General features: G+C 35.2%; 1 protein-coding gene across 8 annotated transcripts in view; it reads left to right on the top strand.

Annotated features, from left to right (window-relative positions):
• GEN1 (GEN1 Holliday junction 5' flap endonuclease) overlaps positions 1–16,199 on the top strand; it is a 33,154-nt gene extending 16,955 nt beyond the window's left edge. For all 8 annotated transcript variants that reach the window (XM_049902946.1, XM_049902944.1, XM_049902942.1 and 5 more), the window contains 9 exons: positions 1,449–1,522; positions 4,955–5,046; positions 6,371–6,521; positions 6,839–6,875; positions 6,968–7,048; positions 7,960–8,090; positions 10,621–10,682; positions 11,009–11,152; positions 11,675–16,199. In XM_049902946.1, the coding sequence (XP_049758903.1) occupies positions 1,449–1,522; positions 4,955–5,046; positions 6,371–6,521; positions 6,839–6,875; positions 6,968–7,048; positions 7,960–8,090; positions 10,621–10,682; positions 11,009–11,152; positions 11,675–12,900 (1,998 nt within the window). In that variant the 3' untranslated portion in view covers positions 12,901–16,199. The remainder of the gene's footprint in view (positions 1–1,448; positions 1,523–4,954; positions 5,047–6,370; positions 6,522–6,838; positions 6,876–6,967; positions 7,049–7,959; positions 8,091–10,620; positions 10,683–11,008; positions 11,153–11,674) is intronic.
• The last annotated feature ends 1,220 nt before the right edge of the window (positions 16,200–17,419 follow it).

The raw sequence follows: 17,419 nt of genomic DNA on the forward strand, positions 1-17,419 counted from the left end.
GTTGTACCTTCATCCCCAAGAAAAGTCTAAAGAATGATTTTTTTTTTCACCTGAGCTTAGGAGAAAGAAAGAAATTATAGGATAGTAAAATTATTAAACTAATTTCTATCACTGGTCAAATAGAGAAATCAATTTTTTTTTTTTTACTAGTAAGAAAAGGAAATACAAGGAACTTTTAAATAGCTCAAAAATAATTACTGTAATTCTCATTCTTAAATAGAAGACCACCATCTCCCATATGTAATTATATGATAATTAAAATCTAGAAACAGTTCAGTGTTACTTAAGAAAATTTTATGATCTTGACCTGACAGAAAACAACTTTAACCACAGTGGCACTGACATTGTACCTTAACCCTCAGCTGTTTTGACCTTTTGTATCCTGTGTAACCAAAGCTGCTCTTTTCTGTGCATTGTTCTACTGAAATATTTTTAAAAGTACGTACTAGCATAATTTGCCTTTTAAAATTTTAAGATATTAAAAAAAAAATTAAGATATAACTGAACACTAATATAAGAAGGATGAGATTCAAAATATTTAGCAGCTGGTACTATAGGGCTGCTATGAGTCGGAATCGACTGGACGGCACTGGGCTTGGGCTTGACAAACATGAGCTGTAGAGATGGAGCAAGGTTTTGAATGCCCTCTGTTGTGCCATGTGCTACTGTTTTAGTAGCTGGATCCTGAGTGAAGGAAGGTCGGGATGGTGGATTCTGGTTAGTGGGGAGACCACCTGTGCAGGCAGACATTCGGGGTTTGTGAACAGTGACTGTTTACTAACCAGTTAGAAAGTATTTTGACACCGGTATGTCTGTACTGTTGCATTCTGGCTAAATAGTAGCCCTGCTCATAAGGTCAAATTCATAAACTTTATAGGAACTGGAAGACTAGATTTAACCCAGGAATTGCCACATGAATATATGTTTATTTTTTGCATTGGAAATTTGGCTAATTTTAATTTTCTCAATTTTTTTCGTTTTAAGAGTTAACATGAAATTCTCCTTTGTTCTCTTCAAATGTCCATGCCTTTAAATATTGAATGCACGTGTAATTAAACGAACTTAACTTTTTCCTGATTACAAACATAACAAAGTTATGTAAAATTAAAATACTACCAAATAATTAGCATAAAAGCCCTCTAAAATTCTATCCCTCCCTCCCCTAAAAAAACTGTAAGTGGTATTTTGTTTATGTTTTTGTTTACATAGAATAACATTGTAATCATTAGTTAATCTACCAATCTAGATCATACTCTAAGCTTTTCTCTTAATTTTTCTTTTATACATAATAGTGCTCCTTGGACATTTTTACCTAACATTACATAGAAAGAGACTTCATTCTTTCCTTCAGCAGCATAATCATTCATTGAATGGATATACCACACTTCACTTAACCATCCCCTAGTAATTAACGTTTGAATTTTTTTTTTTCTCCCACGTTCTGAAAGGGAGTCCCTGGAGTTGGAAAAGAGCAAGCATTAAAACTTATACAGACTTTGAGAGGGCAAAGTTTACTGCAGAGGTAACTAAAACTTAATTTTTCTTGTCACACTGGACGTGTATTCTTGTCAGACTTAATAGCCAATATGACCAAAAGGATTGTTTTCCAAAATACGATTGTATATTTTTAAACTAATCTCCATTTTCATTTAAAATCATTTATTCTGAAGCTTTCTCAGAAAGGATAAGAATATGTGCTCTAAGCCATACTGTATTTTTTTTTAATATCTTTAGGTTACTATAAACGTAATTAGTATGATATCAAATGCATTTGTTTATAACCTCAGGCATTTTGCCACAGCGTACTTCAGATAGATTATTTTAAAACCAAGTAAAGATAAACATGGCATTAAAGTAATTTTCTATTTCACACTTTGATGTGTTTATTTTCTATAAATGAAATACCTGTGTCACATTGCCAATATTTAATAAGCAACGCTTGATCAAAAGTTTTAATTGACTGCCCTTTGTTCTGTAGCTATACATTTAATAATGAAATAATAATTTAGATTCTACAATTTAAGAGTTAAAGATAGTGAAGATATAGATTATGTTGAAATTTACAAACTGTGCTATTTGCTATCTAAAAAGCATGTGAATTATATTTACTTGACAAAAGTCATATTTTATAAAACTAATATTGATGATGGTAAGGTGTAGAATAAATAAGAAGGAAAAGAACTAGGATGCTGGGGGACTGAAAACTATCTTGATCTCTAATAGGTCCAAAATGATGAGTGCCTGAAAAATGACATTAAGTGGTAGAAATGAAGAAGGAATAGCCACGAAAACCATTTCAAATCACTGTACTCTTACCTAAAATGTTTTCTTTCACCTATAAAACTATTGATAGATCTAAGACTTCAGTAAATCCGTTATTGACATCAGTGATAATTTTGCCAAAGCAAGAAAGAAAAGGTATACTTAGGCATACAGTGGAGTTAAGAAATCATTTGAATATTGTGAAGAATAATATAAAAGAGAATAGCAAGCAGATATGCTAATTGACTACAAACCATTCTTGTTGAGATAGATCCTATAAATGTGTGCTTTTGACAACATTTTATTAAATGTCTGAGACTTAGTTATCTAGTGCTGCTATAACAAATACCACAAGTGGACGGCTTTGACAAACAAATTTATTCTCACAGTCTGGGAGACTTAACCTGTTGCCACTGAGTTGATTCCGACTCATAGCGACCCTATAGGACAGAGTAGAACTGCCCCATAGAGTTTCCAAGGAGCACCTGGTGGATTTGAACTGCTGACCTGTTGGTTAACAGCTATAACACTTAACCACTACACTACCAGGGTTTCCTGCCTAGGAGACTAGAAGCCCGAATTCGGGCACCAGCTCCTGGGGAAGGCTTTCTCTCACTGTCAGTTTTTGGGGAAGGTCCTTGTCATCAACCTTCCCCTGGTCTAAGAGCTTCTCAGCACAGGGACCCCAGGTCCAAAGGATGTACTCCACTCCTGGTGTATCTTTCTTGGTGGTGTGAGGTCCCCATCTCTGCTTGCTTCTCTCTCCGTTTATCTCTTGTAAGATAAAAAGGCGATGGAGGCTACACCCCAGGGAAACTCTCTTTACATCTCCTCAGGACTGTGACCTGAATAAGGATGTTGTGTCCCACCCTAATCCTCTTTAACATAAACTAATCTCACTTCATTAACCTCAGGCAGGGTGGTTAAACAACATTGTAATTGTTATTTAATTTACCAATCTACATAATAGTAAAAGCTATTCTCTTAATTTTTGTTTTACACATGGTAGTGCATCTTGAACATTTTTACCTAGCATTACATAGAGAGATACCTCATTCTTTCCTTCAGCTGCATAATCTTTCCCTGAGTGGCTGTACCACACTTTATTTAACCATTCCCTAGGATTTACAACACATGCAAAAATTACAGCAGATCACAAAATGGAGGACAACTACACAATACTGGGAATCATGGCCTACCCAAGTTGACACGTATTTGTGGGAGACACAATTCAATCCATGACAATGCTTTAAAATGATGAAATTACATTTCTTTTTAAAATTATGTATATTACTAATTTCATTAATTTAGACTGATTTTCTCCCTAGTTATTTGTAATTTTGAAACTGTTATTTACGCAGCAGAAATTACTGCCAATTTTTAGCAAGCTTATACTTTGCCGTTGTACCAAATGAGTTAGAAATTCCAAAAGTTCAATAATTACTCCAAGTACAGATGCTACACCATATTTTTATGCAAATAATGCACACTTTCTATGTTTGCCAGCTGCGCTCTTCCCCGCATAATGTATTTTTATAAGTCCGCTGTGCTAACTTTTTGTTTACAGCAACATGTAAAAAAAATTGGCACAGTGGCACTTAAAAAAACACCTCTGGGGGGGGCATGGTTGGCAAACATGTAGAAGGTATGTGTTATTTGCATAAAAATACAGTACAGTGAACTGAGATGTTAGATTTTTATTAAAACTTTAGCATAAGTAGAGGGACAAAATTCAGGACACTTACATTTTATTTTTAATACCTATCTATCCTTTTGGTATGGAGCCCTGGTGGCACAGTAGTTAAGAGCTCAGCTGGTAACCAAAAAGTCAGCAGTTCGAATCCACCAGCCACTCCTTGGAAACTCTTTTGGGCAGTTCTACTGTGCCCTGTAGAGTTGCTGTAACCCAGAATCGACTCAACGGCAACAGGTTTGGTTTTGGCATATCCCTTTGGTGGGAGTACCTGGTTGGTGCAATTACCGTGCCCAGCTACTAACCAAAAGATTGGAGGTTTGATTCCACCCAGAGGTGCCTTGGAAGAAAGGCCTGGTGATCTACTTCCAAAAAATCAGCCATTTAAAACACTAAAGAGTGTGGTTTCTTTGATTTTCAGTCCCCTTAGTGGTTTTATGTTAACCTGGAACTTTAGTCAAGGGTGACGTTAACTTTCATAGAAGTCTTAGCAGTAATATACATTTTTTTTTAATCTTTTCATTAAACAAGTGATATTATACACAAGAGATTAAAAAAATTATTTTAAATGATCTAGATTTTTTAAACAGTTTTTACCCTTATTTAAGTAATGTTTTATTTGGTCTTGTACCTTATCCTTCACCCTTATTTTTGATATAGAAAAATGTTCATGAACATGATTCTGTTTGTTTTATACTCTGGGACACAGAGAAGAGATCAAAAAAAGATACACATATTATTCTTTCCACATATTGCTGCCTAATTCAAGAGTCTTAAAAAAAAAAAAGTTGAATGAATAAGTATAATCTTTGTATATTTAAAAATTGTGGCAAATAGACTGAGTATGCTCCCAGGGAAAGTTGGGCCAGCAACTTTATCTACCACCAACGGATAAGTAGGCAGGTGAAAGGGAGCAGAATAGCCTGACATTTGAGAACATGGAATTTTTCTGACCTTATTATTTGTTTTTTTTCTTCTTAAAACCATTTTCTATCGAAGGTTTAATCAGTGGAATGAAAAATCTTGCTACTCTGATACACAAATACAAGTTGTTAAAAAACTGGCTCATTGCTCTGTGTGTTCCCATCCAGGTAAGCAGACATTTAGGGAATGTTATCTCTAGAATATTAATGCCTGATAACCACATGTTTATTCCTGTTCTCATCATACTTTGTATATACCTTTATTAATAGCACTTTGAAACCGTTTACATTGTCTTCCCCACTAGATTAAAAATTCTTCGGCATTATGAGTTGTATCACATACATCTGACAAAGTGCCTTACACATAGTAGGCACTCAGTAAATGTTTATTGAATGAAATAATGTGATGTAAATGGTAAAAACTAGGATAAATAGTTCCAAATTATGGTATTAAAGTACTTAGATCTTAAAACTATCATCTGTTTTCAATATAGAAATCCATTTTAAGAATTGAAGACATTAGACTGCTCATGTATCAGTAAAATGGAATTGAAACCATTTGTTTTTATATCAGTGATTTATATTAATATACTTGGATGATTCTTAGTTGTCCTATAATGTATTTTTATTGTGTATGAAGATAGGGCCTCTATGCTGGTTACTACATTTTTGAAAAGAGCTTGAACTCTCTTCATTAGTTTTGGGAGCAAAAGGCCTTTCACTCACAGAAGAAATTAGATCATGTTAGCTTATCTTTTAAAAGAAATTCTGCTGTTTCTATTTGTCTGAATATGTTTTTTTAAAACATTGTTAAATGATAGATGAAATCATAGAAGGAAATAAATGTTTACATAGATCAGATGCTATCCAGTAGTTTTTCGATGCCTTATAAATAACAGTTTTAGGTCACATCAAGTATGTATGCTTTTCCGATTCTCACAACAGTGCTGACGTTAGTGCTTTCCTTTTAAAGTGAACTAGTGCCCCACACCTGTGCTGCATCATAATTTGTTCATGTTCCAAGTAAAGTTTGAAAATAACTATACAGGCAACTGCAAGCTAGATACTACAAAGGTAATTGGTTGCTATATTCTTGTAGAGAAACCATTTTATGAATTATTCTATTAAATAATCTTTTTATACTAATATATCCTACATTTTTTGCAAGTAGCTACCACATAAACCACAAAGGTTTCCATTTTTGATTATTATAAATGTATAGTTTTAAATTCAAATTAACACTTTCAGACAGAAGGGTAATTTACCCCAAAAAAAAGTGTCATGGTATAATAATAGCTCAAAATCTACTTCATCCTAGGAATTACCATGGTGTTCATTACTCTGGTCAACCAAAATGTATTAAAAGCCTTTTATATGCTAGGTAATGTTGGCAGTATTATTTTTTGAAAATTTGGATAAGGGCCAAAAAAATGTATGTGTTAGGTAATTCTAAAGAATGTTAGAAACCATAGTTCTTTGTGACTCCATAAAGGTTCACCTAAGGATCATGAACGTAATGGATGCAAATTATGTAAGAGTGATAGATATTGTGAACCTCACGATTATGAATACTGCTGTCCATGTGAGTGGCACCGTATGGAACGTGATAGACAACTAAACGCAGTAGAGAACAATATTAAGAAGTAAGTTTTTTTTTTAAGACCCATTTTATTCTAGCAAGATCTGTTTTTGCACCTGTGGTTGAATTATTTCCACATAGCCTTTTCCTACCTCTAGTTTAGTAAAATGTTTTACAAAATCCTTTTCTAGATTATATTCAAAAATTGGATTATCTCAGAAAGTAGTTAATCAATAGTTATTCAAAGAAAAGCACGGTGACTATTTGGGATACTGTACAAGGACATTCTTCAGTAGATGGGAGGAGGTGAGATCAGATGATTTTAAAGTCTGTCTAAAGTTGCCTGATTTTATTGATAATAGGTGTGTAATTTGTTTTCAGAAAAGCTTGCAGTTGTGAGGGATTCCCATTCCACGAGGTAATAACCAATAATTCAACTGTGCGCTTATTTGGGGAACTTTAAAAAAAAAAGTTTAAAGTCTCAATCCTTATTTTCTTTTCCCTTGTCAGGTTATTCAAGAATTTCTTTTGAACAAAAATAAATTGCTGAAGGTAATCAGGTACCAAAGACCTGATTTACTATTATTTCAGGTATGTGAAGATAAATTTTTACTTTACAGAATTAGATACTGGGAAGATTGGGAGGGATGTTCAATTTGACTGGTCTGAGAGAGGGTTTGAAACATGCAGCTATTTACTGCCCATATACTTTTCAGCATTAATCTCTAATCCTCAGTCCTTTGCCACACAGTAGCCTTACTTTGCAGACAATAAGACAAACCACAGTTACGCCGTTCGTTAGAAGACACTTTAAATGTCATGTACAGGTGTATTGTCATCAGGGATATGTGAGGAGGAGAGGGGCTGGTAACCAAAGAATGTCAAAGATCGAGTATATTACTATGGCAAACAGTGTAGTTTACAAGGGTGTTAGGATCTGTAATCAGTGACCTAAGTTTAAACTTGGACAGTCTTACTTACTAACTGGATGTCTGCTATCCTCAAAGTAGAAATAATATTTATCTTACGAAGTCATCATGAGGATTGAATGAGATTACATATATAAGCCCCCAGGGTAGTGGCTAGGTGCAGGGAATAGCTCAATAAACTTTAACTGTTTGTTGCTTATCGCTAACAATAATAGTATGTTTTGGACACTTAAAATTTGCTATTGAGCACATTACATGTAATCTTATTTCATCTTCATACTCTGTGAATAGGGTTTTATTATTTCCATTTTACAGATGGAAAAACTGAGACTAAGAGAGATTAAGTAGCTTATCCAACATCTTGGAAAGACCAGACTGGGATTCAAACCAAGAGTCCTCACAATTATTACATAACATTCCCTCCTTAGGAGACTCAGTGTTCTTTCTGGTAATACCCATTGATACTACTTTAAGAGTGTTAATTCTGCAGGAAAAAAATAATATCATCTAAGAGTACTATTTGTCTCCAAGAGGTATCAACAAAATCTTGTTTTATTTTTATTATACTTACAGAGATTTACCTTTGAAAAAATGGAGTGGCCCAATCACTATGCATGTGAGAAATTATTGGTGCTTTTGACCCACTATGACATGATGGAAAGAAAACTTGGTAGAAGAAGCTGTAACCAACTACAGCCCATTCGGTAATATAACAAAGAGTTGTATAAAGAAGTCTCTGTTTTCATTTGAATATCTTATGATCAAAAATATTATTCTTAATAGTAGGATATATTGCTCTTTTTTTTATAAAAATGAGGAAAAGTTCTACCAGAATATTAAAAGCTTATTCAGGGCTTATAGCCAAGATGACATATTTCTGTTTCAGAAACGTAGTAATGAGAGATTATAGAAAAAAAGAAATATAAAAAGGTATAACCAGGCTTAGCAAAATAACAATTTCAGTGGACAAGACACCAAAAATGATAAGCGAATGGGGGGACTAAAATAAGACTTGGAGAGTCCTAGATCTGGGAGCAGCAATATCATCCAGGAGGTGAGTCCTTTAGAGTAAAAGAAAAACAGAGATCAAAAGCACAAGATGTTGATGTGGCAGGTTTATGGCTTAAATTTCAGTTGCTGGGAAGAAAATCCCTCTGGATTGGGGAGGGGATAAAAAACTGTAGCCAAATGCTTCTTGAGACCTGGAAAGTCTGCGAAAAATTACTCAAAAAGTATGGGGGAGATAGGGGTAAGGACAGAGATCAAAGAGAAAACGATATAAAAAAATAAACATGAAGAAATTTTACAACTGGAATATGAATTCACTTTGGATTAAATTAATTTTATAAAACAGTCTGATGATTTTTCCCCCCTTGGCTCTTCAGAATGTTAGGATGTTTAATGAAATTAATGAAGATATATCTTCATAAGAAACAAAGATGAAATGGTGAGATAAAAGTGAGCAGAAGTGATTTAAATAGATGGATATAAAAAGCCAACTATTAGAAATCTGAAGAAACACAGTTGTTAAAATAAAAAGCAATAGATGGAACTCTAGGCTTAGCTTGCTCAAAAAGAATTTGTGAATTGGAAGACAATATTAATAAAGTCAAGGAGCCCTGGTGGCACAGTGGTTAAGTGGTCAGCTGCTAACCAAAATGTTGGCTCTTTGAACCTACCAGCCTCTGTGTGAGAGAAAGATGTGGCAGTCTACTTCTGTAAAGATTATCAAAAACCCATTGCTATCGAGTCAGTTCTGTCTCATAGTGTTTCTACAGGACAGAGTACAACTATCCCATAACGTTTCCAAGGCTGAAGCAGACTGCCACATCTTCCTCCCATGGCGTGGCTGGTGGGTTCGAATTGGTTAGTAGTTGAACGCTTAACCATTGCACCTCCAGGGGTCCTTCCATAAACATTACAGCCTTGGAAACCTTCTGGGGCAGTTCTACTCTGTCCTATAGAGTTGCTATGAGTCAGAATCATCTTGACGGCAATGGGTTTGGTGGGTTTATTAATGAAGGCACACAGAAGGTAGCATAGAGGTACAGATAAAAAATACTTAAAGGAGTAAATTAGAGAGTTCCCAGTATATTTCTAAAAGCTAATAGAATGGTGGAGAAGTAATTTTTTAAGAGACAACACTTGAAACTTTTCCAAAATTTGAGAAAGTTCTCAGATCAAATTATACTCCTAGTACAAGCATGATAAAATAAATCCACACCCAGACATATTGTAGACATCTAGAATAAAGGGAAAATCTTAAAAATTTCCAAACTGATCAGGCAAGAATCAACAATGGATGATAAAACCATTGGGTGAAAAATTGCTAGAGAAAAAGGATTGTCACACAGTCTCAAGTATCACTCCATAGATGAGTTACAAAGGAAAAACGGTACCTTCAAAAATGGAGAAATCCAGTGGATATCACCTAATTAAATAATTAATGGCCAATAATAGGGTGATAAACAGATTTCATATGCCTCCTAATATGGTGCATTAAGAAATGCACTACATCATCTCTAAAGTATTTCTGAGTCTAATGAGAAAAGACTCAGATGAATCCAGAGTGGGGAACAGTGTGTAGAAAAGCCATCCTGGACTCTTCAAAAATGTGGGTGTCACAAAAGACAAAAAGAAAATTTGGGCTATTAAGGAGATGTGACAATATGTTGTGAACCTGTTTGGATTCTGGCCATAAAGGCTATTTTTAGGACAATTGAGAAAATTTGAATATGGGCTGTATATTAGGTAATAGTCTTGTATCAGCATTGAATTTCCTAAGGGTGATAGTTGTAGTGTGGTAATGTAAGAGAAAACTGGGCATAGATTGGCTGCAGTGTTTAGGGGTGATGTATCATGAGACACATCTGCAATTAATTTTCAGTTGTTCCCAAGAACAAAAGTATATATGGAAAGAGAGAAAGCAAATGTGGCCAAATGTTAACAATTGTTATATCTAGGTGAAAGGTGTATGAGTATTCATTGTACTATTCTTGAAGCTCTTCTAAAGATTTGAAAATTTTAAAAATAAAATGTTTGGGGGAAGTATCAGGGAAAAAAAAGATAAACTTGAAAAGTTTGACAATCCGATAGCACGTCTTTCAACACAGTAGTAGATGCCAGAGGATGATGGAGTAATACTGAAGTATTCAGTCAACAAATTGAAAAGTTCCAAATAATTTCCAAATAGTTCGTGCAATTGGACATTATTATATGAAATTTGTTTTTCAGAATTGTTAAGACCCGAATCAGAAATGGAGTTCACTGCTTTGAAATAGAATGGGAGAAGCCCGGTATGTGTTCACTTTAGACAAAATGTTTTATTTAACCATATATGTTTAGCAAATATTGTATACAGATATAAAACGTGTATAAAGGATAAAGACGAGACGTAGCACATGCACCACGGTTAATTTCATAGTTTGCCTGTATTATTTTAAATAGGCTTTGATAATAAATATAAACTCGAAGTGATTTTAATTTAACAGAAATGTTGTAAAGCACGATTTGCAGTGAGTTATCCATTTGTGGATGACTTCTTCTACCTGGTAAGCTTAGTTACCTGGAAAAATTGAATTTCTGAAATCTGTAATTAGGCTTTATTGTATTAATCTTTTAGACCACTATGCTACAGAAGATAAAGAGCATGAAGAACTGATTCTACAAACAATAGAAGAAGAATCATTGTTTGAAGCAGCCTATCCTGAGATTGTTGCTATTTACCAAAAACAAAAGTTAGAAATTAAAGGAAAAAAGCAGAAAAGTAAGTATCAGATTTGATAGCTATTTAGGACACACACAAACATTATAAAAAAGCCACTTGTATTTGAATCTGTCTTGTCTGAATTTGCTGAAAGTTCTATAAAATCAAGGGTGAGGATTGTACTTCAGCTTTTGTGTCTCCACATACTTTCTTTTAAAGCTGAAAAGCCGGAAGTTTTTGCTCTGTATCTCCTAACTTACCAAAAAAAAAAAAAACTTTTTTAAGTATTAACCATGATAACTGTATTGACCGATTATTGAGTACCTACTATGTATAGCATATTTTTGGTTATAAATTAAGCTTTATTTATTTCCCAGAACTTGGTGAGGAAAACAACTCGATTATAACATTGTTTTCAAAGGGAAATATTTTATAATATTCAGCTTTATGGCGCAGTTTTCAGGAACACATTGAGACGAAAAAGTCACTGCTCATACAGAATATTTCTGATCTGAGTGCTTTAGTTTATTTTTAACCCAACTTAAGAAAAACAGATTTTAATTGTATTTTTATTCTTTTCAGGTATGAAAATTCAGCCTAAAGAAAACGATTTGACAGAATCAGATGATATAATAAGTTTTCAATCACACATCAGTTTCAAACCTACGTGTGAAACCTTTCCTAAGCAAAGTTCTAAATTATGTTTGGAAATTTCCCCAGATTCCAAACTACCGCAGGAATCTATTTCTCAGTCACTGAATAGCTTGCTTCTACCAGAAGATGCTTCTTGTTTGGATATACAGGATGAGTTAATGTCTTCTCCAAGACCTTTGGCTGTACATCAAATTAAAACTATCAACAAGTTTCTAACTTCAGAATCTAGTCAACCCGATGCCTTATCCCATAATGTATCTGTGATTGCTGATCTACACTTGAGCACCATTGATTGGGAAAGTACTTCTTTTAGTAATTCTCCAGCTATTCAAAAGAACATTGTCTCTCACAGTTTAAAATCAGAGCTTGAAACGCCTATCCCCAATAGCGTTGAAAATATCTCAGAACAATCATCATGTGAATCAGAGTGGTATACCACTAACATTAATCAAGTATCAGATGGGGGTCTTCAAAAGACTAGTCGTGAAGAGCATCTACTTTCTGACATTAATGATTTACAACTTCAAGATTTGCCTTTAAAGGAACGAATACGTATAAAATCATATCCGCAGGATATTGACCTGAAAACTTTATCCTTGAAAGAACTTAGCATTGCTAACAGCAGCTTTGCTTGTCCATCACATCTTTCAAAGAATCTTTCAACAATTCATTCACAAAATAAATCCAAAAACTCTGACGCTTTGAAAGGAGACCAGGTGCTTCGAGAAAGCTATAAAATAAACACTGCTTTAAATCATGGTAGAGAAATTGATGTCCATACTGCTCAGAAAATTGTAATGAAGAAGAGTGTTTGCCTTGACAGCCATTCCTCCGATGAAGAAAGTGCCCCAGTGTTTGGGAAAGCTAAATATACAACTCAAAAAATGAGGCAGTATTCTCAGAAGCATATCCCAGCCCAATTCAAGAGAAGTGACATTAGCAAACTGAGTAGCCATACAACACGAATTAAAGAAACTGAACAGTGTGTCCAGGCTTATACAATAGCTGGAAATGAAGAAAACTGTTCCCTAGATCCAGCACAAAGTTCTCTGAGTTTTCTGCAATGTCATAAGGAAAAGGAAGACCCTGACACTTGTTTGGATAGTCCTCTTCCTTTATGTCAGAGATTAAAACTAAGGTTCCAAAGCACTTGAAATGAAATTAAAAATATTTAAATATAACTTATAATTCTGTTCTCTGCATTAGCAGAGGCAGAACAGTGTCTGATGTTTGGTAGAAAAATTAATGTGGTTCTATATTTCATGAAACACCCTGGCCATCTTAAAATTGTAATTAAAAAAAAAAAAAATTGTTACCTGAAACTTCAGTTTTAAAATGTGATGCTGTCTGGTGAAAACTTTAGGCAATATATTTTTATCACTCACTTTTGCCATTTTTTAATATCTTAATTGATACTTTCAATTTGAAGGTAACTTTGATGTGCTCCACCAGTTTGGTATACTTAGCATTTGTGAGAGTCAAAAATAAAAAGACAAGATGTAAAAATCATGCTTGCCATGCTGAATGAACTGAGGGAAGCTCAAAAAAAAAAAAAAAAGCCATTGCTGTCGAGTCGATTCTGTCTCATAATGACCCTCTAAGGCAGTAGAGCTGCCCCATAGGGCTTCCAAGGAGTGGCTGGTGGATTCGAAGTGCCAACCTTTTGGTTAGCAGCTGGGCTTTTAACCACTGCAGCACCAGGAAAGCTACTCCTTACATATCCCTACATGTTCAGAGGCATGTCAAATGGAAAAAAGTTTTGAAAAATACAATTTTAACCAGAAGAGAATAAGAAATTTCTTCAGTGTCACACAATTAATTGATAGTGGTGTAAGAAATAGAAATCGGCATTCTTGTCTCCTAATTCTTTGCCTTTTGTTTTTTTTCTTTTGCTTTTTAAAAAGATGAATCTATGTAATATATACAATATTGACTTCTATTAACTTGTACGTTAATTTATGTAGCACTCATAGAGGCATCCAGAAGTAAAGCTGTCTCTTGTAACAGATGACAAGCTCTTGTATATGGAAAATCCTAAGGAATCTATTTAAAAACTATTAGAACTAATAAGCGAGTTCAGCAAGTTTCCAGGATAAAAGATCAATATACAAAAATCAATTATATTTCTTTACATTCACGTGAATAATACCAAAATGAAATTAAGAAAATTCCATTTATAACAACATCAAAAAGAATAAAATACTTAGGAATAAATTTTTAATAAGAAATGCAAAACATTCCAAAAACTACAAAACATTGTGAAAGAAAACCTAAATAAGTGGAAAGATAAGTTCATTGATTAGAAGCTTAATAGTAAAATGGCAATACTCCCTGAATTGATCTATACATTCAGTGCAATCAACATCATTGCCAGCTGGCATCTTTGCAGAATTTGACAAGCTGATTCTACAATTCATATGGAAATTTAAGGAAGCCAGTATAACCAAAACAATCATGAAAAAGAAAAAAATGTTACCGGATTCACCCTCCTGATTTCAAAACTTACTACAAAGGTACAATGATGAAGAGTGTGGTACTGGCATAAGACAAGCAAAGGTCAATGGAACAGAGTTAAAAGTCCAGAAATAAGCCCTCCCACTTATAGTCAGTTGATTTTCAACAAGGGTGCCTGGACAATTCAATTGAGAAAGAAGAGTTTTTAAACAAACGGTGCTGGGACAACTGGATGCCTACTTGAAAAAGAATGAAATTTGATCCCTATCTTACACAAAGGGCAGAGACTAACCCAAAATGGATCAAAGATCTAAGTGTAAGAGGTAAAACTAAATTTTTGTGACCTTGGATCAGATAAGGATTTCTTAGATACATGACACCAAAAATGCAAGTAACATTTGGTCTTCATCAAAATTAGAAACTTTTATGTTTTGAAAAACACCTTCAAAGTGAAGAGACAGCCCAAAAAATGGGAGAAAATATTTGCAATTTGTTATAAGGGCCTTGTATTTAGAATATATTAAAAACTTATAACTCAATATAAGGGCAAATAACCCAATTCTAAAAATGGACAAAATAACTGAATAAACAATTCTCCAAAGAAGATAGATGTCGAAAAACCACATGGAAAAATCTCAACATCATTAATTTGTTGTTAGGTGCCATCAAGTTGGTTCCGACTCATAGCGACCTTATGCACAACAGAACGAAACACTGCCCGGTCCTGCGTCATCCTTAAAATTGTTGTCATGCTTGAGCTCGTTGTAGCCACTATGTCAATCCACCTTGTTGAGGGTCTTCCTCTTTTCCGCTTACCCTGTACTCTGCCAAGCATGATGTCCTTCTCCAGGGACTCATCCCTCCTGGCAACATGTCCAAAGTATGTAAAACACAGTTTCACCACCCTTGCCTCTAAGGAGCATTCTGGCCGCACTTCTTCAAAGACATATTTGTTCTTTTGGCAGTGCATGGTATATTCAAATATTCTTTGCCAACACCACGATTCAAAAGTGTCAACTCTTCTTTGATCTTCCTTATTCATTGTCCAGCTTTCACATGCATATGATGTGATTGAAAATACCATGGCTTGGGTCAGGCGCACCTTAGTCTTCAGGGTGACATCTTTGCTCTTCAACACTTTGAAGAGGTCCTTTGCAGCAGATTTGCCCCATGCAATGCGTCTTTTGATTTCTTGACTGCTGCTTCCATGGCTGTTGATTGTGGATCCAAGTAAAATGAAATCCTTGACAACCTCAATCTTTTCTCCATTTATCATGATGTTGCTCATTGGTCCAGTTGTGAGGATTTTTGTTTTATGTTGCGGTGTAATCCATACTGAAGACTGTGGTCTTTGATCTTCATTAGTAAGTGCTTCAAGTCCTCTTCACTTTCAGCAAGCAAGCTTGTGTCATCTGCATAACGCAGGTTGTTAATGAGTCTTCCTCCAATCCTGATGCTCCATTCTTCTTCATATAGTCCAGCTTCTCAGATTATTTGCTCAGCATACAGATTAAATAGGTATGGTGAAAGAATACAACCCTGACGCACACCTGTCCTGACTCATTAACTTTTAGAAAAGTGCAAATCAAAACCACAATGAAATAACCACTTCACTCCCACTAGGGTGGCTGTAGTAAAGACAGATGATAACAAGTGTTGATGAATGTCTTAGTTATCTAGTGCTGCTATAACAGAAATACCTATCAAGTGGGTGGGTCTAACAAACATTTATTTTCTCACAGTGTAGGAGGCTAGAAGTCCAGATTCATGGTGCCAGCTCTAGGACAAGGCTTTTTCTCTCTGTCGGCTCTGGAGGAAGGTCCTTGTCTCTTCAGCTTCTGTTCTCTGGTTCCTTGGAGATACGTGTCTTGACATCTATCTTACCCCAGCTCTGTTTCTCTGGCTTGTTTAATCTCTTTTATATCCCAAAAGAAATTCACTCAAGATACACCCTACACTAATCCTGTCTCATTAGCATGACAAAGACAATATTCCAAAATAAGACATATTGTTACATATAGAGTCGTTTCCAACTCATAGCAACCGTATGTACAACAGAAAAAGCACTGCCCAGTCCTGCATAATCCTCATATAATGGCCACCATGCTTGAGCCCATCTCTGCAGCCCCCGTCTCAATCCATCTCGTCGAGGGTTTTGCTCCCTTTCAATGACCCTCTACTTTGTCAAGCTTGATGTCTATCTCCAGGAAGTAGTCCCTCGTTATGACATGTCCAAAGTAAGTGAGACAAAGTCTCGCCATTCTTGCATCTAAGGAGTATTCTGGCTATACTTCTTCGAAGACAAGAGTTGTTCATCCATCTGGCAGTCCATGATATACTCAATATTCTTCACCAACACTGTAGTCCAGAGGTGTCAATTTTTCTTTCATCTTCCTTATTCATTGTCCAGCTTTCCCATGCACGTAAGGCGATTGAAAATACCACAGGTTGGGTCAGGCACACCTTAGTCCTCAAAATGACATCTTTGCTTTTTAACACTTAAGCTATCTTTTGCAGCAGATTTTCCCAGTGCAGTACATCATTTGATTTCTTGACTGCAGCTTCCACAGGCATTGATTTAGAACATTGGGGGGGGGGGGGCGCAATTCAATCCATAACAATGAAGATGGGAAGAAATTGGATCCCTCATACCCTCATGGGTAGGAATTTAAAATGGACCAGCCACTTTGGAAAGCAGTCTAGTGGTTCCTCAAAAAGTTGAACTTATATGGCAGCAATTCCACTCCTAGGCACATACCCAAGATAAATGAAAACACAAAAAACTTGTATACAGATTTCCATAGTAGTAGTATTCATAACAGCCCAAAGCTGGAAACAACCCAAATGTCCATCAACTGGTAAATGGTTAAACAAAAGGTGGTATATCCATACAATGGAATATTGGTGATAAAAAGGCAGTAAGTATTGATTCATGATGCAACATGGGCAAACCTTGAAAACATGCTGAGATGAAAAGCTAGTCACAAAAGACCACGTATTGTATGATCCAGTTTATATGAGGTGCCCAGAATAACCAAATCTATAAAAACAAAGATTTGTGATTGCCTAGGACTGGAGGTGAGGGTGAGGCAGGGTAATGACTGCTAATGGGGATGGGATTTGGGGGGAGGGTGATAAAAATGTACTAAAATTGGTTGCAATGATTGTTGCAAAACAATATACTAAAAATCATTGAGTTCTACAATAGCTGAATTGTAT

Source organism: Elephas maximus, chromosome 12 (assembly GCF_024166365.1).
Source record: "Elephas maximus indicus isolate mEleMax1 chromosome 12, mEleMax1 primary haplotype, whole genome shotgun sequence".
Classification (NCBI taxonomy): Eukaryota; Metazoa; Chordata; class Mammalia; order Proboscidea; family Elephantidae; genus Elephas; species Elephas maximus.